Source organism: Dromaius novaehollandiae, chromosome 21, assembly GCF_036370855.1.
Source record: "Dromaius novaehollandiae isolate bDroNov1 chromosome 21, bDroNov1.hap1, whole genome shotgun sequence".
NCBI classification, from domain to species: domain Eukaryota; kingdom Metazoa; phylum Chordata; class Aves; order Casuariiformes; family Dromaiidae; genus Dromaius; species Dromaius novaehollandiae.
Genome location: NC_088118.1, coordinates 327,538 through 354,663, shown reverse-complemented (window position 1 = coordinate 354,663; position 27,126 = coordinate 327,538). Strand labels below are relative to the sequence as shown.

The 27,126-nt window shown below is 49.4% G+C and overlaps 1 protein-coding gene across 7 annotated transcripts; it reads left to right on the top strand.

Annotated features, from left to right (window-relative positions):
* Positions 1–94: 94 nt before the first annotated feature.
* On the top strand, positions 95–26,897 carry LOC112991648 (phospholipid transfer protein C2CD2L). 7 transcript variants are annotated; one of them, XM_064524100.1, is made up of 14 exons: positions 95–287; positions 10,388–10,483; positions 10,962–11,081; positions 12,985–13,095; positions 13,964–14,077; positions 14,807–14,921; positions 15,066–15,180; positions 15,661–15,725; positions 16,724–16,851; positions 17,367–17,538; positions 18,064–18,165; positions 18,763–18,896; positions 19,409–19,691; positions 21,147–26,897. In XM_064524100.1, exons 2-14 carry the CDS (start codon positions 10,481–10,483, stop codon positions 21,365–21,367), a joined length of 1,683 nt encoding a protein of 560 aa, XP_064380170.1. In that variant the 5' UTR covers positions 95–287; positions 10,388–10,480; the 3' UTR covers positions 21,368–26,897. The 7 variants fall into 7 exon arrangements, with proteins under 7 accessions (XP_064380170.1, XP_064380169.1, XP_064380172.1 ...); XM_064524099.1 differs by having other exon boundaries at positions 95–469; XM_064524102.1 differs by lacking the exon at positions 95–287 and adding an exon at positions 1,341–1,615.
* The last annotated feature ends 229 nt before the right edge of the window (positions 26,898–27,126 follow it).

The window sequence follows — 27,126 nt, the reverse complement described above, 5'->3', positions numbered from 1 at the left end:
TGTTTGGCCCTGGCAAGAGCCGGGAGCGGCGCGGGGCTCTGCTCGGGGGCCGGGCCCGCTGGCGCTTTCGGTTGTGCTGAGGGTGCACGTAAGCGTCTGTGCCCCGCGCCGGAGCCTCCGCTGGCCCTCGCGCGCCTCTGCAAAACAAAGCGCCCTGCGCGGCAGGCAGTCCCTGTTCCAGCCGCGGGCGGCCCAGCAACGAGCTCCGTTCCGGGCCGCAGTGCCCGCAACCGCCATGGCCGCCGCGGCGCCTGCCGAGCCTCGCGTCACCTCCTGCTCGTCGCCAGGTACGTAATTTCCTCCGGCCGCGGGTGCTGGGCCACCGGGAGCGCGGCGGGGTGGCGGAGCTGCGGGCGGGGGCGGCCCAGGCAGGGCCCGCTGCGTGGCGGCGAGGCATGGGGAGTCGGTGCGCGGTCCCGGCGGGCGGCGGTGCTGGGAAGGGCCCTCGTGGTGGCGGGTGGCCTCGAAGGTAACGGCCAGACGGCGGTGCGGGCGGAAGAGCTCGTGGCAGACAGTGGGGACGGCGGAGGCAGCGGCCCTCAGCAGCACCAGAACCTCCTCCCCCCCCCCCCCCCCCCCCGCAGCCTTTGGGATCACCAGAAACGCGTTTTGCCGAGGCCGCGGATGCGGCGTTGGTGGTGGCAGCTGCGGGTGACTTCTGGGCCGCCCTGTCTCCGCCGTGCTCGGCTGCGCGCTTGCTGGTGGACTGGTGGTTGCTCGGGTTGCCTGGGGAGCCCTGGCTCGCTGCGTAAGAGTGAACGGGGGAGGGGCTCGCGGTTTTATTGCCCCCCACAGTTCCTCGCTCGTTGAAAAATAAATAAAATGTGGCACTGGTCTTCACGCACCAGGACAGGAAACCTGTAACAAGTCTCTGGTCTTCGAGTAACCATTTCTGCAGGAAAGACAGGATAGTTGCAATTTCTGTTCTTTGGCGTTGCGGTGGAATATCCGATGTTAGTCACGAGAGGGCAAAACACAGCAGAAGGGGCAGCAGTGGCGAGAATCGCCGCCTTTTGTCCCGTGTGTGTTCTGGTGGGGTGGGGTGACCCGGGATGGTTCCGATGGCTTTTTCTGTGCTGATAACAGAGCTGCAGCTGTGTTGAGGGAAGCCTTTGCAGGTGTACTGCCTCCTGAACTTCTGTAAAAAGGAGTTTGCACGCTTTAGTGGAGGCTGAAATAAACTTTGAGGCAGGCACGTGTTGCTCCGAGGGGGGCAAGTGCCGCGCAGAGGCAGAATGGTTGGGCAAAGACCCCCCGCAGCTCTAGTTGCTGTCTCGCAGCTGGTGTTTTGGAAGGTGACTGTTCATTTTACCTGCCCTCCGCAGCGAGGGTCACCTAAGCCAGAAGCAGGCAAGCGAATGGCCGCCGGCTCTGTAACGGACTGCGTGCCCGGGGTGAGCATGCCCGTTGCTGCATCGGAAAAGCAGCACGAACTGGAGGGACAGTGTTTTTAGTCAGAGCTGGAGGAACGCTCGGGGAGCGTGTCGCCCGGGCCGTGTCTGCGTTGCTGTTTCAGGCAGCCAGGAGAGGAGGCTCGGGGCGCGTGCGGAGACGAGCAGGCGGCTGGCGGCACGGGGCGCGCCGCACGGAGGGGAAGGCGAGCAGGGCCGCGGGGGTGAGGCGCGGGCCGAGGCCCAGGGCCGCGGGGAGCCGAGCGTCCGGGGGCGCCGTGGCGGCCGCTGCGGTGCCGGGGCCGCGAGGAGGGCGGGCGGCGCGGCGCGGCGGCCTCCGCCCCTCGCGGGGGGCGGGGGCCGGGGGCGGGGGCGGCGGGGCCGGCGCCGGCGCCGGCTCCGGCTCCGCAGCGCTGGGCCCGCGGCGGCCGCCCGCCATGCGAGCCGGGCCGCCGTGAGGCGCGGCGCCATGGGGCCGGACCCGGGCTGGGCCGCGCTGGTGCTGCTCTTCGCCGCCTCGCTGCTCACCGTCGCGGCCTGGCTGCTGCAGCTCTGGCGGGCGGCGGCCCCGCGGGCGGCGGCGGCGGAGGAGGCCGGGGCCCGGGCGCTGCTCGCCGCGCTGCTCGCGCTGCGCTCGCTGCGGGAGCAGTGGCAGCGGGCCTGGGTGCGCGCCCTCAACGGCCAGGCCCGCCGGCACGGGGTAGGCCGGGGCCGCGGGGGGGGGGGGGGGGGGCGGCTCGCCGGGCGCGGCCTTTGTGCGCGGGGGGCCGGGGCCGCGGGCGGGGCGCAGCGGCAGCGGCGGCGCGGGGGGGTGCGCGGTCAGCAGCGCGTGGGCTGGAGGCGGCTCGGGCCCGGCCGGCGGAGCTGCCTCCGGGTTCCCGCAGCAACCTCCTGCGGGTTTTCCGGTGTCCCCTGCCCTCAGTCTCCCGGTGTTACTGTCGCATTGACGCGTTTAGCGTCGGGCTTCGGTGAGACGACTGCACCTTACCGGTTTCGTAAGGACGTGATCGGTGACACAGCAGCGCGCGCGGCCTGCGAGGGTGAGGGCTCTCGCCCGCGAGAACCAGGGTCTGCCGTTTGCGCCAGGCTGCTTCCTTTGGGCGGGCGAATCGAGAGATGGCCCTTTCCTTTCCGATCAGGTACGTGGGAAAACCGAGAGCTCCGGAAGGTCCGGTGAGGCTGCTGTGCTGTAACGGAAAGAGCTTAAACTCGCGAGGAATGTCGTGTTAAATCGTGCTCATGCTGACATGGGATGGAAAATCTCATTTTGCCAAAATGAGTTAAATCCTGAACGACAGGCAGGGAAAAAAGTGCAGCACGAGAACGTGAAAAGTACCGGGGATTGCTGGAAGAGGGGAGGAAGGAGAAGCGTTTGCTCTTCCGCTGTCCCCCTCGTTGTTGTTAATTGTATCGACGCGGTATGTCTCGTAAAGTCTAACCTCATCGGTAATGCCATGAGTTTGTCTCCTTTGTGGATGTTTAAACGCTAGTTTTTCCAGCACACGGCGTGTAGTAGCTCATTCCTCTGCGTTTTCCTTTGCCTGAGCGTGACCCCCCCGTGATAACTCGCTGGGATGAAATGAGGGAGACGGACCGTTGAGGAAGGCGAGTTAGTTGTGACACCGGAGCTGTCGAATCCTGTGCAACACAGGAAGAAACACTTGTCTTGTTATGTCTCGCCTGAGCTGTACTGTTGTCTCTTTCAGAGAAGTCCTTTTTACTTGCACAAAGCAGTGTTCAAAAGGAGAATTAATTTCTTAGGCTGTTCATAAAGCTGAAGAAAGCAAAGTCATTGTCCCAGGATCGTATTTCGGTACAGAGCATGTCTGCATTGTGAAGAAATGGATTTTTTTCCCCTAAGGCAGTACAGTTTAAGTTACATCCGTGCAATACAAGCTGTTGAATAAAGGCTACAAAACTTAAAAGACTTTTCTTTACAGTTTGACTGAAGTAGGGTTTAACCTCACCAGCAAGCGTAGGGTGATTCTGTCTTGGCCTGTTTTTTTCTTGCTTAAAGTAGAGATAGAGCAGAAGTGTTAGTGAGCCTTGCTAACCAGGTGTCTTTTAAAGTAGCTGCACGAGACAGAACAAATCTTAATTGTGTGGCTCCTGGTGTTCGTTAAGTTCTGAAGTCCTTAGTCGTAGCAGAACTCTGCAGCGCAGAGAGTGGACGTTCCCTGCGATTCTTTTCAGTTGATAGTTACCTCCTCGCATTAAGCGGTGAAAAACTAACAGAGTGGGAAATTTGCTAGTAATGAGCCACACTTGAATTCCTTTTCCAGCCTCAGAGAAAAGCAGAAAGAAAACATGGGGTGTGACTTAACTCTTTAATGCTGTCAAGCGTTACAGGGCAAAGGACTTTCAACAATATTGTCTGTTGCTCTTTTTGAAAGGATGTGCAAAGTCACTCAAGAAATGCAAATGTATCTTTAGAGTATAGACTGTTATGTTTTCCTAAAGTAACTCAGACACAGTGCTATCTGGTCCTGGTACCCGGTATGTTGCTGTGTGGAGAGGATGGGTTTTCTGGGAGACTTCGTTGTCCATCATTTCTGCTAGGGGACGTGGTTGAGCGTTACTATTTGGAACAACAGTGTGTTTCAAAGCGCTTTGAAGCAAGTTGCTTCAAAGCAAGTTTTGTTGTCATAAGAAATATGTAGAAACTGCCACTGAAAGTGTTGTGCAGATATGAATTCAGATGGGCTTTCTGTGTAGGATTTTGCCCTCCTATTACCTGTGTGATGTTTTTACCTGCTCAGTTATGTGTTTTGCCTGTTGTGGATGGATCTGGGAAAAGATCTTTTGCAAATGTTAGCTTTCTTAATACTTGTCTCATGTATGTTGTGTCTAACTATTTTGAGGTGTGCCAGTGACCCCACTTATAAAGCTGGGTGTTGCTTATTACTGCTGGTTTTGACAGAGTTGGTTCATTGGACCCACCTCACTGACACTCCCCAGCTAGTTTTTATCTTTCTCTTATGATGAAGAAACCCAAGGTGACTTTTTCTTTGTTCCATTGCATTCAGGCATTCACCTTCCCACCAGAAGTTCTCTCCTCTCCACAGCACGACTTCTCTCTCGTCCCCTCCTTTGCCTTGTTAGTTTGACCGACTGGGCCAAATTTGTGCAAGGTTGAGGAATCGCTTGAAACTTTGTGGAAGTGTTGTAAGTCTTTCCACCTGATAGTTGCTTTAAATAACTTATTGTTTTTCAATTTGTACCTTGCTGGTAGTCATAGTATGTGTTGTGCAGTTACTAGACGATCTGGTATCGATTTAGAGAACAGACTGGTTGAGTAGAAAAGGTTGATGGTGGTGGTAAAAGGGCATTTCTGATGCCCTGCTCTGTTTGGTCCAGAGCTTCTGAATAAAAACGAGGAGCATGGAATGGTTTTACTTGTAAAAACTTTGGGGGGGGGGGCACAGGTGCCTCTGGAGCTGGCATATATTTTACTTGAGTTTATGGAGGGTGTTGCTATGGACACCCATAATCTCAAGGAAGAGGGGAGAGGAGGGTAGCTGCCCTTGCGCCCTGAACGGAGGGCTCAGGAGAGCACAAAGCCGAACTTAGGCAAGAGAAGCGACGGGGACTGTGAGAAAAAATCCTCATCCAGTTACTTAAAAGTGAGAGTTACACTTGCTTTTGGCTGAAAACTGCCGTCTGTTTGATTGCTTTGAAATCTATGAACGTGCGTGAAATTTTATTGGGCCTCTTCTGAGCAAACTCCTGCAGGAATTTCTAGGCTTTCTTTGTTAGAAAAGTGGCTGTAGCAGTTGATGTCATCTTACTGACATTTCTCTTTCTTTCTTTCTTTCTTTCTTTTTTTGATCTCTCCTGTAAATGCTGATGTCCACAAGCTGTAGAAACAAAAGAGTATTAGTTCTTTTTGATATTAAATAATTAGTTTTTTTCCTCTTTATCAACATTCTTTTTTTCCAAACATGCTTGCATGTTGTGCCTGTCTTGGGAAAGGTTGACATAGTTTCTCATTTGTTATTATTTGTGGCAAGTGAAATTGTGCTTTTCAACAGAGGAATGCAGTGGCTTCTGACCTCTCTTCTCTGCCTTAGATCTATTTGGCTAGCATCAGAAAATGGGAATGCCTGTTTATATTCCTGTCCAGTTTTTGGTGGCGTCAAAGGACAGAGTATTCAGAGCTATTCCTTGGTTTCTGGGTAAGTTTCTCCTCTGTCTGGTTTTCAAGAGGTCAAGTGCTTTGCTCCCAAGAAGTTTGTGGGGAAAATGGGGCTTTTCACAAAGATGCATTTAATCTGCTAGACATGGGGTATCAAAGCAAGCGTATACCACCTGTTTTTGTGAATTAGGATGGTCCTTCTCTGGTGATTCTTTCTGTCTCTTAATGTTGTTTATTGGTGTTGATTGCTTGTGTTTGATGGTTGACTACAGAGAAAATGGTAATGTGCCCCTTTAAAAAGAGGGGAAGAAGTTTTAATTAAAAAAAAAAAAAATCTGACGGGCCTTGTTGTTGTGTTCTTGTCCCATTTCATGTACTGATTACTTTGTGCTAGTTCAGTAGCCTTCATCAAACTCTAGGAAAGCTAGAAAATGGTCCTTTAAATATACCAAGCGTGGGAAGAGTCCAGAGTACGGGGTCACCTGCTTGTGAGCAGTAGCCTAGCGAGTACCAACTGGGCAGTGTCCTTGATCTTACAAGGTGAGGTACACGAAGAACGGGGACATGGTGCTATATAATGTCAGTGTAGGACTACCCGTTGCCAGCTGTTGGAATTGAGTCTTTTGGCTGGATCTAAACAAGACTAGATTACATGCTGTAAAATTATGCCCTCGATAATTACGCTGGGTATGGGAAGATATGGGAAGCCTGACCTGGTGTGTAACATGTCAGCTGATAAAGCTCTTGCTTTCGCTTCCTTTCCTCCCTCCCTGCCTCCCTTCAGCCTCCCCCGAGTTGTGCAAATAGCCAGATTCGTTGTTGATGCTGAGATCAACAGCCTGAAAAGAAAAGGGACCCTTTCACTGCGGGAAAACTCTGAATGTCAGGATGTGCTTAGTTGATCTATCGCTCGGAAACTGAGGCATGCAGAGTCTGCTGGTGGTGTATCCACAAAGCCAGCTCTTTCTTTTGTGGCTCAAAGTAATTATCTGTCATTGAAAATATCCTAACCTTGTGGTAAGAAGCTTCCCCTGCCACCCCATCTGTGCCTTTCTGCCCCTGGTAGAGGGAAAGGAGATAGGGCTGGATACTGCTCTTTGCAGTTGACAGCAACTCCTTCCCAGTTCCCAGTCCAGCTTCGTCCGTGCTCTCCTTTCTAGATCCCAAGAGGACTCGGAGATAGATTTACTCTAGAAGCAAGCGATCTCATTTCCCTCCAGGTAGACTTATTTTTAGCTCCTTCTGCTGTCACATTTTTTTTGTCGGCTGAGGAAAAGCCACAAGGAAATGCAGCTCTGCAAGGCTGGATTTAGTAGTGGAATTATTGTGGTGGAGTGGATGGTCATAAGTATTTCAAGGTTTCAGTGTGAAAGAAGAAGAGCAGAGGGTCTTGGCCCTTGGGTTTATAAGTCTGCTTCCACAGGCTTGTTGGTATGGCTGGGGAAGAGCTATAGATTCCTCTCTTCATTTTTCCTGTTCAGTAGCTATCCTTACATGCCGGAGAACTGCCATGCTCTAAGTTGTTTTATGGTTTTGAATTCTTCAGCGTTTTCAGATGTTTTGCATCCTCTGTGCTTGCTGTCTCATTCTCCCTTGCGTGTAGTCCCAGGAAGGGGACAGGAAGAAGCAGAAACTGGGGCAAAAGTCTCATGTTTTGCCAAAAAAGGGTAGTGGAGGGAAGATAATGTTCCTGAATTCTAGTCCTGGATGAATGCTGCTTCCTTCCTTCCATCTTCATAGTCTGTTTTCTTCTGTAGTTTCGCTCTTTCTGCATGGCTTCTTTCAGCTTTGTGAATTAAGAAACCGAAAAGTCCTAGTCTCATTCAGGTCTAGTTTGCCTGTATTTCCTCGTGCTTCCAAATCGCAGTGGATGTGAGAACGTAGCACACGTAGTAACTTTATAAGAGCATGTTTGTAGTCAGAGTGCACCAGCATCTGGACTTGAGTGGATTCTGGAAGAGCAATCCGAGGAAACCGTTGGTGGGCAGATGAAGGGCAGTCTGCTTCACAGCCACGTATCGTTTGTAACCCTGGTACTCAAGAGATCGGCTTTAGCCAAAGAGGTTTTTTTTTTTTTTTCCTTAGGCGTTTAAATGTTAGCAGCCGATCTTTCATATTTCCTTTTTTGGATTTTGAATTACTTGCCTCAAAGTAGGTCAAAGACTTAAATGAATCGAATTACCTCTCAAGCACAAGCTACCCTCCTCTTGTTTTTTTTTTTCCTCCACTTTGTTTTCTCTCTGTCTTGAGGCATGCATAGATTAATACTACTTTGTACCTGTAGTTTATTCTAAGTTGGCTGAGTAATGTGGTCTTTTGAAGTTGGCCAGTCCTTTCCAGTTCAATGAGACTGTGATGTATTAGGAAGAACAGGGCAACTGAGACAACTCGCTGCTTATAATTATATACTTGAGTCATTGGGCTGAGATTTTTCTTTAATATCTCCTCTGGACATAAGAATGATGAATCATCTTGAAAATTGGAGTCTAGATGACAGGAGTGGAGCACCTCCAGTAAGTGACTGTCTCGAAGTATGGTTCTAGGCAAAGATGCTCACCAGTAAGATAGAGATTATTGCGCAAACATAGTTGGTAACTGCAAAGTGTTTGAAAGTTAGTGGTGAAGGTTACAGAATTTTTCCTCTCTGGCTTCTACTTACTATGTGGTTTTGAGACCCTCCATGGAAACAAAATAATGTTTTGCGTTGTGATCTAATCTTCTCAGCCGTTCTTCCTGCGAGTTACTTCACATCCTTCCTGTTGTTTCGTTCTTCTCTTAATCCACTCTAATTCTTCAGTGCTCCTGTTAGGACATGGGATTAGCAGTGTTGTGTGTAGTGTCCAAATAATGGTGAACTGCTGATTCACGCAATGAATCTCTACAATTTTTACTGCTGAAGCACTAGCTGGCCATGGGAGGGTTGATCTGTGGTTTTCAGATGCTCGAAGCAGGACATGAAGTGTGCAGCTTTGCAACTGACTTGGTACGTATTCTGGAGGAAGGAGGGTTTTTTTTTTTAACCTCTGAGTAACGACTGCGTAGTCCACTACACCTATCCTGAGATAAGCATTGGTGGTGTGCTGCAGTGTTTCAATCACTCGTGTACTTTGATGTCAGTTTGTGTCTCCATATAATAATAAGGTAGTTGAAGCTGTAGTGAAAATTCCTGCGGAAAGGGTCCTTGCTCAGAGTTCTGTCACAAGTGGCATTCCTGGTGGATACTCTTTGACGGCAGGGGACTGTCTCAAGCCTTGGTGCCGATGTCTGAATTTCCTCAAGATAGGGACTGGAATCCTTCATTTCAGTTGTCTGGACTGCTGGCTGTAATCACAGCAGTTGTCTGTGATGATGAGTTGTGCACCCTCATTGGTGGCCTTAGCAGAGCACTGGGATCTAGAGAGCCACGGAGACCAGGCTGTCTGCGGTCCTCCCATTTCTGCCAGCACCAGACCTGCTCTGTGTTGAATAAATGGAAGGCACTGTGCTCAAGCTGTCAGACCGACGCTTTTCAGCAGTACTGAATGTTCAGCTTTGAGGTGGGCCTTTTGATACTTTGGACTGATCTAGGTGGGTGAACACGCAGATCGAGTGAAGGAGGTTTGCAAGGAGAAGAAACAGCTAGCATTGCTAGTATGAAATGAGAAGATGCCCAGGCCAGCACAGGTCAGTTCCAGGGGACTTTGGGCGTATGTGAAGGCTGGGGGAGGCAGCTATAGTGAGGGAGTGTAAGTTTCTGCTGTCCTTGCCCTTTCTTCACTGCTGGGCGTAGGGAGGTGATCCAGACTGCGGGCTGAAGAGCTGCGGCCCAGTTGTGTGAAAGGTCTTCGGCTGGCATCGATTCTCCTTGATTCTTTCAGTTTGGAAGCTTGCTCGCTGGAGAGCTGCCTCGTGTCTGTGTTGTGATGAGGGCCTGTGCCTGGGCTTGTTTCTCGGTGGGCGAGTAGCTCTTTTGGTCATAGTACGTATGCCTACCGGATTAGTATCTGAGAACTCCTTCCACTCCCATTCTGCCCGTCATTTGGGTCTGCCTGTTGCACGTAGGTGGTAGCACACAGTTTCGTTCACATGAGAAAAGGGAGTGCAGTTTCCCACGCCTCTCTCCGCCCCTCAGTGACCCTGGCCCTAAAACACAAGCAGCGTGGCAAAACTGTCAGGTCCTTGTGCTCAGATTGCCTGCTGAAGGAAAGAGCGTCTCTACCTCTCTGTGCTCCTTGTGAACAAAGGGAATCTTTGAGGGCTAGGTCTCTTGCAGGGATGCTCTCAGCTCTTTGCCTTGGCCTTGTATTTTATGAGAAGGCTCCTGTGGGGAGAACTGGTCCTGTTACGTTGGGAAATCCACAAACAAAGAAGGGGGACAGTGGAGCTTGTAATCTAATAAATCAGGAGAACATGGGGAAAGGCAACAAGCCAAGCACGTGAGCTGACGTGTCATCTGATAAGGATTTTTTGTTGCTGTTTTTTGGTTTGGGGTGGGGGGGCTGGTTCTTTTTTTTTAGTTGGGGCAGGATTGGTCAAACAGAGCACAGAAGACAGAAAAGAAACGGCAAAGCTTCTATGATGAGGAGTTGAAGCACCTGCCTTAGAGAGTTGACTGCTACCCAGAATCACTTTCCGTTCTAACTTGGGGTCACCTATCTGAAACGAATAACAGCGTTCATGAGTCTAAGCAGACCTTGTTTCCTTTCTCCGCCTGGACAAGCTCAGCTGGGTAGAACTGCGGTGTGGGCAGTTCTGTGTACTAGTGGGATTCATGGAAGTTCACCAGAATGTCTCTGGAGCCCCTTGCTGGAGTCGCTCGTCCTCTTTGAAACTGGCGGGGATACCCTGACCACTGGGGACTAACGGAGTTCTCTTTCCATAGAGCTCGGTGCAGATCACGTTTGAAGAGGGTCCTCAGCTACCACCAGCAGCAAACCTCAGCCACGTGACATGCAAGGGCCAGTCAGACCACAGCATGGTAAGGCTCTGCCATTCTCTTGTGCGGTGTGGGGTTTCTTTGTGGATTCCGCAGAGATTGCCAAGGCCTGTGTGATGGTGATGATGGACCTGGGGGAGGTTTTGGCACAGGCTGTGGTTCAGTTCAGAGGCCTGTCAACAGACCTGTGAGATTAAGGCTCTAGGGTGGTGCTGGGCTGTGAACGGGTGAGCTCTGGGAAAGCACAGCGAGGGGGACGTGCTCATGGAGCTGAGGTGTGTGGTGCTGGGCCTGAATGTCAGGGTCCTTCAGTGGAGAGGAGAAAGGATCTTCCATCACTAGTACATCTTTACTGCCTCACTTACGGGGTTTGGAAATGGCAGATTCTCAGTGCAGAAGGGGCTGGCTGTTAAGCCTGGCATTCCTTTCTTGCCGCAGTGGGTCAACCTATTGCTTTTACAGGCTTTGCCATCACACATCTGCCTCTCACCCAGGGTATAAACCCATCTCTTCTCTTTAGGTGCTACACTGCAATCTGTCAGCTGAAGCTGTGAAATTCCCTGTCTCTGTTACTCAGCAGTCGCCAGCTGCTGTTTCTGTGGATACCTATCATGTCACCTTGGCTCTGCTGCAGGCTCAGGTAACAAACAGTTGTAAAAAGTTTGTCGCTGAACTTGTTCTTTCACCTGGTCCTACGCTGACTGAGGGAGGAAGACTGGACTTAGTGCAAATAAAGGCCCCATTGTGCCAGAATGAGAATCGTTCCATCACTAGTATTCAGCAGTGTGGCAAAATTCCTGATCTGTGTACTGAGTTATGTTTTCTGAGTCTTGTCCTGCAGATTTTGCCTGCATAATGTAGGCATAACAAAATCCAGGACTAGAGAGATTTGAGGCATAGCAATGTTCTATACTGTGTTTTTAAGCAGCCGTTTAAGAAGCAGAGGGTGCGTGCGGTTCAACACCTCTTGCAGTGCAGTGGATAGGGAGAGATTGATCCTGTGTGTATTTACAAATACCATTTTGTATTGTTGTCAAAGTGAAAAAGAAATTCACAGTGAGGAACCGTCTGCTTGTCAGTGTTCTCCTAAGCACTTTCTCAGGAGTGTCATTCCATTTTTTTTTCTTTTCGTTGGATATTGGAAATGCTTTTTCCAGAAAACAAACTTTGTGAAATTGCATTAGGCGGTAACTCCATAGTTGCTGTCCAGCTGGACTTGCTCCTCCAGAGTTTCATTTCCCCCTCAGGGAGAAGGGCTTGATGCTGGAGATGGTATCTTGCTTGGAGACTGCTTGCTCTGTATGCTACGAAGAGGCAGCAGGATTAGAAGTAACCTCTGGAGTAGTTAAGGCCAATCCCATGTTTTTGCAGATATTACAATTGGAAAGTTTTCCTAGGATCTGTCTGCACTCATAGTTAGAAGCTTTATTAAAATTTTCAGCCTACATTTGTCAGCTCATGCTGTTTTGTTCTTGTGCATATGTTCCACATTTATTTAAAAAGCTCCTCTCTCTCCCTGGTGTTTATCTCGTCCGCTGCTGATGTATTTATAGCTCGCAATTGCAGTCCCTGCTCATCTTTGTTTGGTCTGTAGAAGCCAGGTGGTTTTTGAAACATCTTCTAGATTGCTCCTCTATTCACTGGAATCTTCTAGATCTCCTTGTGTGCACCTGCTGAAGTTTTGATTTGATCTTTCTTGTAGAGAATTGCATACGGTATTCTGATTGAGGTCTTTATGCTGCCTTTTAAATGTTGACAATGTTTCTGTATGCCTCTTGGGCTGAATACTTCAAGTATTCCATTCCCAAATGCATCTTGTCTTTTTTCATGCCCCTCCGCTTGGTAACCTATCTGGCTACCATGTCCCAAATCTGTCACTTTAAACTCAGGAGCTTCTATGTTCATGGTAAATGTTCTAGTTGTTAATCTTTTGATTTCTCTGAACGATACTAAATTTCACCCTGTTGTCATTACTACAGATACTGGGGCAGGAGTTCTTTCTGTGTGATTCTATTTCTGGCTGTTGTGTTAATGATACCTTTCAGGTGTATGGATATGGAATTTTTCACTTAAACCGCAGGATGGAATCGAACTTGGTATGTTGTTGCAAGCTACTTGGTGACCTGGATGAGTTTTCAGTGCGAAAATGTTTTCCTAGAGAAGTATGACTAACTTAGAAGTGCGCTCAGATTTGGCAGTGGTTGATGGATCTTGCTCAGCAAATGGTCTACGATAGTACCCAACTTCTTCTTTTTCAGCGTCCTGCAGGCTTTTCCCTCAGCCAAAGAAATAACATTTTCTTTCTTCTCTCTGATGGTCCCTGTGCATCCAATGGCAGTGAAGAGGTCAGGTCTTGCTGTGGAGCTGTGAGGCTTTTGCAGCTGGTTCTTCCCATAGCACCAAGACTACTTGTGTTCTTGCTTTCTGTCTCTTACTGTCACACTTTTGTGGGGCCCTTTTAGTTGTTGAATTTGAAGCAGGGGAGAAAAGGATTTACTGAAAGTAGAGGGTGTTCCTGACAGTGTATATTTGTTCTGGCCCAGGTGGAGATCCACTTGCAGGAGATACAGAATGAGGGTCTCCTGGTGTCGTGGACATTCAAGGACAGACCAGACCTGAATCTCTCTGTTCTTCCGAGACTTCAGCCTCATGAGGTGAGCAAATGATGGGAGGCCAGACTCAAATAGAGGAAGGTCAGGAGGGGCAGAAACAGCACTGAGCCAGGAAGAAGGCCACTGCAGAAGGGAAAGATTGGCAGCTCACTGTTGCAGCCCTTGTGGGCAAGGAAAGGGATTCTTTCACCTTGGAATCGGTGCTAGCTCAGTTGTACCAAAACAGCGCAGCCTCAAGAGAGCCAAGGCAGTACCAGTGCCGGTTGTCTGAGTTTCACGTAACATCTGAATGGGAGTATGCATAGCAAAAAATGCTTTCTGTCTACGTAGGTGCTCCCACTATTGTTGCCAGAGTTGCAAAGACGAGCTGCTTTTTTTTTCATTTTTTTTCCTTTCTTTTTTTTTCTTTTGCAAAATTACTGTGTGCAGAGCCCATGGGTATTAGTGGTTTAACAAACTAAACACAGATGTGCTTGTGCTTCCATAGCATGTTCAGTTCAGGCCCTCTGATCCAAATGGGTGTTTTTATTGGCACCCTTGCTGCCTTATTCAGAGTAGATGTAGGAATCTGGTTGCTATCCTGAAAGTGCAGCAGTGGCATCTCACAAAGTTGTGAGGATGTGACAAACTGTAAAGGCTGTATTGTCAAAACTTGCAGTGGGATAGACTACAGATGTAAAGTTTTAATTTATCTTATTTAGGCAGCTTATGTTTGCTTGAAGCTCTTACACAGAAGCTTTAAGCACTGGGGAGAAAGAATATAGCATGATACAGGAAGAGTGTGACCCTGGGAGAGAGGCCGTGCAGAGCCTTGGTGGCTTAGGCAGCTGGAGAATCCAGCTGTATAAGGAGAAAATGAGTCTGCCTCTTTATCACTTTGCTGCATTTCCTTTTGATTTACGGAGAGAAGAATGAAGGAAGAGTGGATCTGTCCACCATAAAGGATCTGATAGAGGATACCATTGTCAGCACGCAGCCAGCCATGATGGTGAATCTGAAGGCCTGCACTGCAGGGGCCATTGCGGTAAGGCTCTCCTTGTCTTTCTTGTGCCTTTAACGCTGTGCCCTGGCGTGTTTCTGAGGGCTGAGGCTTAGGCAGGAACCCAAGGGTTGAATCTTGCTCCAAGGATGGGCAGCAGCCACATCCTTGCCTGCACTGTCACAGGAATGGAGTATGTGACCCAGGGAGCAGGAAGAATTAGAATTGCTCTGAAGAGCAGTTGTATTTGTATCTTGTTTCTGAGACTTGGGTGCCAGCCACTTTGAGGTGAAGCCAGACTACCTGAGACAAATCTGTGTTTTAGCAGTCTCTCTGTTGCTCTGAACACTGGGGCTCCGGGGCAGTATTTACAATCATGGAACAGTCCAGAAACTGGTTGAAGAGGAGCGATAGGGAGGGAATTTGGACTGAGAGGTCAGGGAGCAAATGCAGGTGAGCACAGGATAGATCCTGAGCAGTACAGTCTTTACTGAACTGAGTGTTTAGTCTTCTTCACCTCCCCTTCTAGCAGCCTGCGAGCTGATTCTTGACTCTCTCTTTCCCTGTCTGCTTTATAATATCTGAAAAAATAGTGGGCCTGCTGCAGGCTACCAGCTCTGGAAACCTGCAGCTTCTCTTGACAGCTCCTCGGGTATTCCTGTACGTTGGTGTGAGGAGCTAGTTAGGCCATGCAGAGACTAATGCTGTGCGTCTTGCTGCTGTCTGCTGGTGAGTGAACGATAAGGCATCGGTCTTGCTCTCGTCATTCCTCAGGTATGCAGCGATAAGGTGACTCGAGAGCCCCCATCCAGTGTGGCAGCCCCTCTGGGGTCTAAGCTGTTGCTCCGGAATCTGCAAGTGCTGAACTTGGGCTGCACAGGGAAGGCAGGTAAGCATGAAGGCATTGCTAGATCTCCAGTGGGAAGTGCATAGATTGTGAGGTTAGAGAAGTGGAAGTTTTAGATGGGTTTGAATGGAAAAGATGTGCATTGTGTTGAGAAGTGCACACGTGCTCTCTCTTCTTCTGTGGCAGGAGTTGGGGAAATACACTGTGTGGTGGAGCTAGACAGCCCTCTGCAGCAGAAATGCACAAAGCCGGTGAAAGCTGGTGCTGCAGCAGAGATGGAATGGAACGAGGAGCTCTTTCTGTAAGTGGCAGCCCTCCTTCTGGCTGGGGCAGCAGAGGCAGGCTGGCACAGCCTCTGCGTGTCATTCCTGCTGTGCAGTAACTGATGCAGACAGTGTAGAGGTGAAGTCTGCACCTCAGGGCAGTGTGCATCTGTGCTGCCCATGTGTTGGGCTGCCAGGCAGTTCTGCTGATCAGCTTCAGCCCGCGTATCTAGTCCCTTGCTCTCCTGAACGCTGTGTTTTGACTGGATGGACAGAAGCACTGATTACGGGAGTGTGGGGGAGTGGCAGGGGGAGAAGGCCTGGCATTCACAGCCTTCCAGACAGCCTTTTCCAGCTTCCCTAGACAGTCTGCACAGTGCTGCATGGGACATGAGCTTGAATTCTCTTCTCTGCAGCATGCCCAAGGCACGTGGGTTTGAGGGAGAGAAAATATGCAATGGGGTTGTTTACTCTGTGGCAGTTCTGCAAGACCAGCCTGTCTGTTTCTGTTTCAACAGGGAGTTGGGGCCTAGAAGTAAAGAGCTGAAGCTACGAGTGCTGGGGAGCGATGGCAGAGGAGAGAGTGAGTATGGGCAGCCATAAAAGGGATTCTATTACTGGAAGACAAAGAGCCTAAGGGACTTTGTGCTTTGAGTCTGTGGGTCTTCTGTCTTGGTGCGATGTGTTGTGAACTCTGGAAAGGATGTTCATACTCCATAATGTCCACTCCATTATATGGACCCTTGTGTGAAATAACTCTTGAGTCTGTTCGTAGTTGCACGCTGTAAGGGTGAGACGGGAGCACCTTCTGGACTCCTGGCAGAGACAGATACGCAAACACAAGGCACACTATGGTTGATACTGAGCATTTATTACCTCTGCCTCTGAGTTGAGCTTCCCCAGCGATTTCCCGATTGAGGCAATAATGAAGCAGGAGAGTCCGTGGCACCACTGAGTGTCGGTCCATGGCGAGGAATGCGAGGGCGGGGCACTAGATGAAGTTTTTATGTACTATGCACATGCGCCGTAAGCATATTGAGCTCATCGTTATTCTTGTTTCAAAGCCCAGGTGCAGCACCACACTGGCACAGGCTCAACCACGTGACTATGGGTCAATGTGCCCTGTTGATGCTCCTTTTCCCACGAAGCAGTCTGGCTGGCTTCTGTCACCTGTCTCCTTGACATTCTTCCGCATTTTCCCATACACATGCTCTTACTGATCTTTCTGGTACCTGGGAGGCTCCCACAGCCTGTAATTCTCCACCCAGAAGTGGAGAGAAGGACACAGGGATTTTTCCCCTTGTTTTGCAGAGGGCTTGTAATTCTGTTCATTTGCACTCAGTTAGGGACTAGCCGTAGCATCTGTTTTTGAAGAAAGCCACAGAACCAAACCTTCTTTAACTCAGTTGATTTGTGAATCAGTAAAGCAGAGGGGCCCCTGCCGAACCTGGGAGCTACTGGAGTCTTGGGGATCTGCTTTATTGGCCCACAGAGCTACTTCCCAAGAGCAGGGGGAGTTTGGAAGAGCTCTAAGTTGCTGAGGTTCTGCAGCGTGTTTTGTTTTCCCTTTTTGTCTCACAGATGTGCTGCTGGCACATGCTACGCTTTTGCTTGACTCTTTGGGCAAACAACCGTCTGGAAGACAGGTCTGCTTGCTGGCTCCGGGAGCTGGGCAGTCATTGGCAGCTGAAGCTACTATTATGTTGGAGGTGAGCTTATGACTTTATAAGCTCTGCAAATGCATGCCCCAGAATCATTTATGGTGCTAGTCCTTCACTGGAGACTAGCGTGCTAAGGCCTGGGCATGCTGTAGGGGACTGGCAGATCCCCAGGCTGAGGAGGGGTGTCACCTTGCACCTTGTTTGCAGTTCCTGAGCATCCCTCCATTCAACTGACACCACAGTGAGGATGGCTTCTTGGTGCCTCACCTCGCTGGTGGGAGGAAGGCTGATATAGTGCGAGGGGTCTAAGTATCTTCCTGGCTAAGCACGCTGCCCGGGTCTGCACCGCTCTGATATAGGTGCTAGTTGGAGTCTTTGCTGCCTACAGGAGACGGACTATCTCAGACATTCAGAAGGGGCAGGCTTACTAGGTGGAGACCAAGGTGCATGATGGCTTGTGGGAGTATCGAAAGTATTGAGCAGTAGCTTTTGTCATCCATATTGCCTACTTTTCCTACTGGGAGGAGGAGAGCCTCATCTGACTTATGGTTTATTCTTTGTAGCTGCTGTACCAGGAGTGTCCTGCATCTCTGAATGCTCAGCATGCCACATCTCTGCGTACAAGCATCACCCCCACCAAGAAGGTTGAAATGGACCGGACCATCATGCCCGATGGCACCATCGTGACTACTGTCACCACAATTCAGTCCCGGCCCAAGGCAGACTGCAAGCTGGGTAAGGCTGCCCTAGAACAGGCATCTTGTACAGGTGGCTGCTATGGGGGCACAAAATTGGCTGTGATATTCCCAAAGCTATTCACTCAGGCGGTAGCCAGACCGCCTAGCCATTGTATGATGTGGTTGCTGCTGACTGGCATCTTGAACAGTGGATGGGTGGGCAGCACTTTTGGCTTCTGGGCTGGCATGTGACCATCATTGCTATTCCTTTCCTTTCTTGTGGCTGGCTGGAGAACTGTATGTGGCTCCAGAGGAGGGAACTGGTGTAGCACGATGTTTAGGGAGAGATGTGAAAGGGATGAGCCTCTGTGACGTGATTTGGTGGCAGGAGGCCCCGACTCTAATTTTGTACCTGCTGCTGCAGAACTTCTGCATGATGTTGTGCCACATGGAGTCAGCCACTCCAGGCTCTCTGCGCGTGCTCGAGGGCGTGTGAATTCCATTTCATAAGTTGGTGAACTTGCCCAAGCTTCGTGTCTACTTACTGCTAATCTTGTATCTCTGTCTCTCCTTCACCACGAAGATTCACCATCAAGGTCACCATCCAAGGTGGAAGTGACTGAGAAGAAGACAACGGTGCTTTTGGAGAGCAGCTGTCCTCGCAGCGCCTTGTCCAGTGGTAGCTGTAAGTGCTTGGAAGCTTGAGAGTCTTACTGGAGCAGTGATGTTCTTTAGCCTTTCTTGGAGACAGGGTTGGTGAGGCACATCACCCATGTCCCTGTATGGGTGACTTAGCTCATCTGCATTTGCTGTGGAAGAGAATGTCCAAGTGCTTGAGTGGAATGGGGAGAGGAGTTAGATTCCACCATGGCTCTCCAGGCCCTGGCTCTGGATGTTCCCTTGCTTGACAAGAACATCCTCAAGCCATCTGGACCTAAAGAGCTCTACTAGCCCTATGCTTGGGTGACTGATTGTCTCCAGGGCACAGTGCTGTGGCTGTTCTGACAGTTTGCAACAGAGGCTGCCTGGCCTCTGGGAAGTCTTTGGAAGTCTATGTTGGGGGTGGGTAGTGGTGATATGCCTGGTGGGAGCTCAAACTTCTCAAGTGCCTGGAAGAGCTGAGAGCTATGTGGAGCTTCCTTCCTTCAGTTTATTCAGACAAGTCTAATAAGTACTGTTCTCTGCTGTCACGCACTTGTAGTTGCCCATTAAAAGCATCGTGGTCAGCAAGTGACCTTTTGCCGCTGCTAAAGAATGCTGTTTGTATTCTCCTTGTGCTCAGGGGACAGCCATATGCCCAATGGCTTGGATCCGGTGGCTGAGACAGCGATCCGGCAGCTAACTGAGACAAACAACAAGCCTGCCAAGAAGACCCCAACAAAACGTAGCACGTTAATCATCTCAGGAGTTTCCAAGGTAACTGGTAGTGTGGGGACTCCATCTCGATTCTGGGAGGTTGTTTCTAAGAGTATGTTTGTGAAAGCAGTCCTTCCCGTAGGGAGCAGTGTGGGAGGGCATGCTCCAGCACAGAAGACTTGCTCAGCAGAATCATCCTGCTGCTTCCTTGCAGCTTGTTGCTGCTTCCCAACAGGTGTCAAAGGTACTTGGCCGGTCTGCAGTGCAGCTGCCAGTGGCAGTTCACAAGGGGCAGCAGCAGAGAGGGAAGCTGCTCTTGTAGCCGGTTGGGAGCCTCGTAGAGAATCTAAGGAGTTATCCTGGGACTTGCCTATGGGAGCGAGGGAGGTGGTGCGGAATACTGATACGTTCCAGGATGTTTCAGCACAAAAAGCAGAGACTGCGTCTCAGTGCTTTCTAGCACTGAGGAGCTGAACGGGACAATCCGTGTGTAGGTATGGATGGAAGAGAAGGGATGAATTTTATCTTCTAGGCCCTGTCTTCCTTTTTGTTTGCCCTTTAACCCCTTCCAGGTACCTATTGCCCAAGATGAAATGGCACTTTCTCTGGGTTATGCTGCATCCATGGAGGCCACCGCATACCGGGATCCTGTAGCGGCAGATGCAGCTGACCAAGTGCATGATTCTACCGAATCATCACAGCTGTTCGAAGCGTCGCTGTCAGGACAAAGAGCCAGTCAGGAGCTGGATGAGACAACGCGATCGGACATCTCTGAGAGACCGTCAGTGGAAGATGTTGAGTCTGAAACTGGCTCCACGGGAGCCCTGGAGACCAGGAGCTTGAAAGATCACAAAGGTGAGGATGTGCTATTGGATGGTAACTAACATCAGTCTGTTGCGCTTGAGGATGAAACGATGGCTGAGTATCCCACCAAAGTGTGGATTTGCTACCAGCTTTTGGCTTAGTGATGGCTGGCCTCCACCAGAGCCCAAGAAGAGCCCATCTCTCTCTTGCTCTCCCCTTTGGAATGGTCCAAACGTCTCTATTTGCGGGTGTCCAATTACTTGAGGGTCTCAAGATTTCTGTGCTCTGTTGGATGGGAACCTTTTACAGCTTGCCGAGAGGCATTTTTGACTCTCTGGCCTCTGGGTGTACAGATCAGGCACGTGTACTCATGTCTGCAAATAACGATTCCTCCCCAGAAGTCTACAGCACGTGGCACAGAATGGGATGCCATACAAAGTAGATTGTGCAGGCCTAGATGCCCTCCCTCTTTCTTCATTATCACCTTTGTTAATATCAAAGTAGCTAGCACCCCTGCCCTGTAATGCCATAGGATGACCCCATTAACTCCCTCCTTTAGCAATAGAGCAGGTCTGCCCTGATTGAGCTATTGTTCTAGACTTTCTGGGGCTGTCAGTTAGGCAGGCCTTATGCCTTGGATTTCTTTGCTTGTGACCATGACATTTGCAGCTAGCTACAAACTTACATAAACAAAAGCAACCTCAAAATCTCAATTTCTCAGAGTACGGGGATGGGAGAGTCTTCAGCATTTTGGAGTCTGTGCCCTGGTACCATTTGAGCTGTGTCGGTCCCTTGTTCGCATATCAGCAGGCAAAAAGATGTGCGGCCCAGACTCCCGAGAGACCTGGTGGGCAGGGGGAAGAAGAAGAAATTAAGCCCCTCTGTAGGACATACTGTTGCAACATTGTTTCACGTGCAGGTTTTGGATATGCCTTTTTGTTCCCTTTTAGAGCTGACAGTGTCTCCATCCCGTCCCACCTCTGTGATTCATCAGGAGCCATCGCTGTTTTTTGTCTCCAGATCTGGGTGGCTTGTGAAACTGCAGCCGTTGTGCTGGAGGCTTGGTGACTAGCTAATCTGGGTGCCATTAACACAAGCCAGTGTGAGAGGCTTTTTCCATGCTGTGTGTTCCGGCTGGTGCCTCCACACCCACACATTCCCACTCATTTTTTTATTCACAGCAATCTTACCTTTCTGTTACAATTCTCTGCAATTCTGCAGAAGTGAGGACCTTGTTGGAAAAGGAGTTTCAGAGTGGCAGGGGACATGTGACAATGTGTTCAGTGAAACAGCTTGCTGGTATTGCGTTCTGTCCTGAATGCACACTTTGCCTTGTGTTTGGGAGCTGGGACTCGCTGACTTGCTGTGTGCTTTCACTGCTCAAGGTGTGTGAGGTCTTTGATTACCACTCATTTGAGAGTGGCCCAAAAACAATGCATATTGACACCGAGACTTGCCAGGGCAGGATACCATTGTGCTTTCCTTCTGCTTCTTCTGTCTCTGCAGTTAGCTTTCTTCGGAGCGGTACCAAGCTCATCTTCCGGAGAAGGAGCAAGCAGAAGGAAGCAGGCCTGAGCCAGTCGCATGATGACCTGTCTAACGTCAGCACCAGCTCTGCCACCAGGAAGAAAGCTGGCAGCTTCTCCCGCCGCCTCATCAAGCGCTTCTCCTTCAAGTCTAAATCCAAATCTAAAGCCAGTGACAGCACAACAACAGGTGAGAACTGAAGGAGGGAGAAGTCAGTCAGAAAGATTGCACAGAAACCCTTTTCTCGTCTCTTGTCTTCCCACTCCACGGTATCTGTGACCTACAGTCCAGTTTCTTCCAGTGTTGGCTGAGGGAAGACACCCCAGTGCTTTACAGTGTTCGGGGAGCAAAGGCGTGGTGAACCCAGGGCTTAGGCTGCTCGCCTGCCTTGGCTTGGCCTTCTCTGACTGTTGTGACCCACTGTGCTCTCCTGAGAAATCCAGCTGGCATGCTAAACCGCACAGGGGTCCCCGGAGCTGCAGAAGTGACTATGCGTAGCCATCCAGCTTCATCTGACCCCTCCTGGAAAGAGAAGGGACCCCTCATGTGACAGCCTCGGAGTTAAAATTTGGGAGACTACCAGAATAGCTGCCTCTCCAAGAGGTGCGGGATGCAGCCCTGTTTGGCTCTTCTGGTGGGAGAGAATGGTGCAGTCACTGGCAGTCTAAATGTTTGCAGTACTTCTGCTGCGTGCAAAGGCCGTAACCTGACTGAGGTGCGATGTGGTGTGGGGCAAGGTGTTCCTGGGCTGTGAGCTATCAGCAGAATGAGCCGTGGTTCTCCACCCAGCTCTGCTGTCGGAATGGTCTCTGGTTCAGAGAGTGCCGAGAGGTGCTTGCTTTCTCTTCTGTTCTGATGAAGAAAGGAGTCTCTGAGGAGAAGGAAGTCTTGACCACTGGGCAAGATTCTAGAGAAGGCCAAGCCCTTGCAAGAACATCTGGTCACTGCTGTCAGTGCTGCCACCCTCTGACGCCAGTCTCCTCTGTACCTGTATTCAGGAATGGGGAAGGGACTGTGCCTCCATGTGTGTCTTCTTGTACGAGTGGACTTTTTTTCCTTAAGAGGTGGTAGGGAGTGTTACTGGTGAGTCACTGGGAAAGTGGATGCTGTCTTTTGGTCTCGTGGAGTGCCTGGCCTTGCATTCCAGCAGTTTTAGCACTGACAACCAGCGTCATGCTGGGAAACTGATAATGAGGGCTGCGGTGATGCTAGCGAAAGGGCAGTTTGCTGTGCAACTTGAAGCCATGTGGTGGAAAGAGTCAAGAGTTTACATGTTTTTGCTGACAGAAATGCTTCCTGTAGTAGAAGGAACCTTTTTTGATTGCATCGGATACTAGTCTGGAGGATCTGATTCACTGTGTTCAAGCAGGGTGTGTGTTTTCTTGAGGGAAAGCTGCACAGAGGAAAATCAACTGCTTGTGTTGGAGGAGGCTTTTCCATTTTAAATGCATGGTTTTCCACCACAACACCCATGTTCCGAATGTCCCCTGAGGCCCTGTTTGGATCAGTGTAACAGCAGTGTTTGGGAAAAATGCTTGCATCTTGTAGGAGCAAATGGTTTGAATGGAAGCTCTCATTCTTCTGCAGGATGTAGACTTAATAGAACAGAGCAGAAGGGAGAAAATCGCAGTGAAGAGCTCACCTAGGCCTCCCTGGATTCTCTAGCTCTGCTGTCTTACGGTAGCTCCCAAGATGGGGAGTGTCGCTAGTCCTCATGCAGGATGTGACCAATTTAAAAATTACAAGTTCTCTCAAATCGTGTGTGAAACAATGCACTGTGTGATTCAGAAAGACAAATCCTGGCTTACTGGTGTCGCCATCACGGGACATATTGAAGGACTGGAATGGGCTTGGTGGCATGCCACCGTGAAAGGATTTACAGGTGGGAATTTCAGGGCCTATGTTGAAGGTGTCTGGAATTAGGGAAGGCCTGAGTCACCTGGGGCTTGGATTGAAAGCACTGATGTGTGCCAAATGAAAGGACTCTCATTCCTGTTTTTCCTTCTGATTTCCCACTGGATTGGGCATGCATGATAAAACAGACTGGTCCAGCTAGCTGACCAGGAATCTCTTCTCCATCTATTTTTTTTGGTCCAGAAGTCTTTCTATCATTCCCAACCTCTTTAATGTTTTTTTTTTATCCCTTGTTTCTTTTTTTGCCAGCAAACTGCTGTGGGTAGGCCTTTGTCGCTTTGCTCACAGCTCTCTTTGCTACAGATGTCAGAGCGCTCACTACTAGTCACTGAAAATCAGTTTTCTTGATGGAGTTGGCCAGTTCCTGCTGCAGCACTGTTGGAAATTGGCAGTCTGCATCTAGGCTGTTAGGAGCTCAGCTGTCGGTCTGGAAGCAGGCTTCCTTCTCTGGATCAGTGTCATGCGTGGCAGTGTCATTCACAGGTGCACCCTTGTTCCCAGAGCTCCAGGGTTTGGTTCCAGTTTGGCATTCCCTTTTGCACTATCCCTGCTATGACTCTGCCTCTGCCACTCACATTACTTGAATTCTCTGTTTCGTTTTGTTAGATTTTGAGGTTGCTTTGAATGAAATGCACTGAACCTAGACAGTGCTGCATCGCTATCGGAATGGCCATGAAACCTTGCCCTAGAAATGCTAGCTTGAATTGACAGGAACTTTAAGAGAAGTCAGCAGCTCTCCAATTATGGGCTTAGCATTTGACCTTTCATGATTCAAATTCAAGATTTGGGTTTTTTTCTTTAAACTGTGAGCAGAGTGAGTTGTCTCAGCGTGTGGAGCAGCTGGTGGTGAATATCCAGAGCTCACACCTGCACATCTGAAACTCAGCTATGGCATTTGAGTACATCACAAGGGCTGCCAGGGATAGTGAGTATTGTCCTCTTTGGTATAAACCTGATGTGGAAAATGTCAGCAAGTTTTGTGTCTGACAAATGCATACTTAGGTTGTAATCAGAACACTTTGGTCTGCCTGAGAGGAAGGAGGCAATAGGAAACCTAGAAGTAAAACCAAAACTAGAGTTCTTCATCAACCTCAGGAGACTGAGGTTCTCTTTGAAGCTGTGTTAGATAGGCAGTTCCTGCAATACATATGTGGGCTTTACAACACATACTGAATTTGTTCCCAGCTTGTTGGCTCTGGGATACTCCTGCAGATGAATTGCGGTGGAATTGCTGTTTTGATTTTGAGCTCTGACCTGGCAGAAGAATCATCTGGAAATATCTTGCACTGTACTCTATGGAATGAATGCAACACGAGATGTGGAGTGGTTGGTGTATATTTCCCCTTGAATTTTGAGCAGTGCTTTTTATCATGGGCAGTAAACTGAACCTGAAAGTTTGCATCTGGTTAGATTGCTTGCAAAGGAAAGCGTTGTCCTCAAGTTCAGACAGAGCACTGCCCCAAACATTAATTCCCACATCTGTCTGTGCGTTCTAGTGGAGATGTGCGTTGTGCTATATGATTGTTTCTCAAATTTCTGCATTATAGAACTGATCTTGCAATCTCTTCTTATCTACTGAATGTTCCCCACGAGTGCAGAATCTTTTTCAGAGTATCTGGGTAAATGGGTGACTGAGGAACCAAGGGGTAGGGGGAACAATGCTCAATTGTGTACACTTGGTGTTTTTTAGTTCTGGTATGTTCCTGCTTCGTGTGCTGTTCCTTTATCTTTGTATCCCTTAAGAGTTTCCTTTCTCTCATGCACGTTTTTTTTTTAATCCTCCAAGTAGTAGGTGGCTGGTTTTGTTTGCCCTAGCCACATGAGCCTGTGTGAATCTCTTGGGAAGCCAAGAATGGTAAGTGTGTGTGTGTGTGTGTGTATGACATTATTGGCATGCCAAATCATTCTTCTAACCTGATCCTTTCAGAAGGAAAGGGAAGGTCATGTAAGTCTTTGCCCTCCAAAAACTGCTGTTTCTCCCCTAAAACTGGTGCATAAAGAAATCTCTTATGTGTTTAATCTCTGTTTGTGCTTCTTGCTTTAGGACAAAAGAAATTCTGTTTCGAAGTTTGAGATCTGCTGTTCCCTATTTAACTTCTGTGTACTCACACCCTCATCTTGGTGCCATTGCAGAGTCTGTGGCATTTCGTAACAACAGGGCTTGAAGCAACTCCGGTGTGCAGAGCAGTCTGCCATCTAACTTTTAGACTGAAATGAACCGTGGGTGCTATGTGGCTGCCTCAGGGTAGGCCCAATACTTGCACGTCGTGAGATTGGTCCTTGATCAAATATGTGGGGGAAGAGGAGTGGCAGGGAGGTGGGCTTGATCACAGAGGGGTTTCTGAAATAGTTCAACCTGCTTATGAGGGCCTGTGTTCCAAATGCTGCATTTCACTGCTGGCTACACAAGTTGAAAGGGTGACTGTTCAATGAAGCCAAAGTAAACTTTTTATTTTCTGTCTTGGCTGAACAGAGTTACTAGAATTTACCCGTACTGTGTATTTTTACTTCCCTGAAGAAAATAGATTTCTCTAGCTGTATGCTTGTAAGTATATTTCTGTCTGGATGTACCCTCTTCTCATGTTTTGGTAAGGCTTTTAAGAATCTCTCTGGCGAAAAAGCCCTTGGCATCTGTCTGCAAGGGATATCCTCCCGAGGCAAGAGAAACCATGTGCATGAATGAAGGGAACTGCAAAGAGCTCAGTGTTTTAGGGGAACTATAGGCTTTAGTGTGATGGATGTGTGACTGAGGCCTGATATTTGGAGGGGAAGGTCAAAGGCTACTTATTTGCGGGGGGGAGGGAGAGGGAGGCACAGTGCGCACATGCATTTGTGTTTGCATGCACTTGTAAATAGAGCCTGCTCTGTGAAGACCTGTCCTGGTCACAGTGGGAAGTGACTGAAAATGAGAGTGGCCTTAATAGCTTCTGTGGTGTCCACGAAATAAATTCAAATAGACCTTACTAGAGGTGGGCTTGTAAAAGGAAATCCGACTTTTGCATCTGCTAGACCCCTCACACTGCTTATGTAGTTGAGGCTGGGTTTTTAAACAGGTTAGCTGAAGTGCAGGAGAGGGAGGGGAGACTAGTTAGGGAGAGAGCGGGTCAGAAAACCTAGTGCCGCAGGGAGGAGCATAATGAAAACTTCAGATTGATGTAAAGGAGCAGTGGGCATGCTCTGCTTCTAGACTAGAAATGTGTCCGTATGGCAATGTGTACGCTTAAAACGTTTTTGTTCTGCTTTCTATCTTTAGTGACATTGCTTCCTATGACAACTACTCTCAGTTCATTGTTTGCTGATCCTACAGAGAGATCATTTCTGGGCAGCTCTCAAAATACTTGAATGTTGGGTGGGTGGCGTTTGTGTGTTTTGGAGTCTTTTGTCCTGTTCTCCCCTTCCTCCCCCTAGTTCACAATGAGTATAATGATCTCAGTGGTGGTCCAACTTCTGGAAAAGGTCTTTGTGTATTTGTGATATCACAGCTCCTTTTACAGGCATGACTGCTCTACAACACCTTTCCTCGTTTGTACAGGTACTGGACCGAATATCCATGCTGAATCTGAGTTAGTGCCCCACATGTGCGTGCTCTTTTGTACTTGGATGCCTTCTCTCTGGGGGGATTATTTTAATCCCAGATGGTTTAGAGGAAAAAATAGGAACTGTTTAGCTATTTAAGAGATGACAACTAAAAAAAAAATTAATTACAGACTAAATGAATGAAATTCAGCACCTTTGTAAATGTTTAAGAAGAATTCCATTGCTGTGTAATGGCCGAACCTGTTAACTTATTAAACTACATGGAAGTTGCAAACCTGATCTCGAGTCTCGCTTCCTACCTGCTGGAGTGTAACGAGGAAAGCTTCGGCTTTTTAGAAGTCCCGGCGCTGCGGGCCGGGGGGGCGGCGGCGGCCGGGAGCAGGGGGCCGGGTCGCACTCACGCCGGCGAGGAGATCGGCACCCGGCCCCGTTTCTCTCAGCAGCAGGGGCGAGCGCGCAGCGTGGACGAGTTTCTTCTCGCCGCCGGGCGAGGCGATGCGCCCCTTCG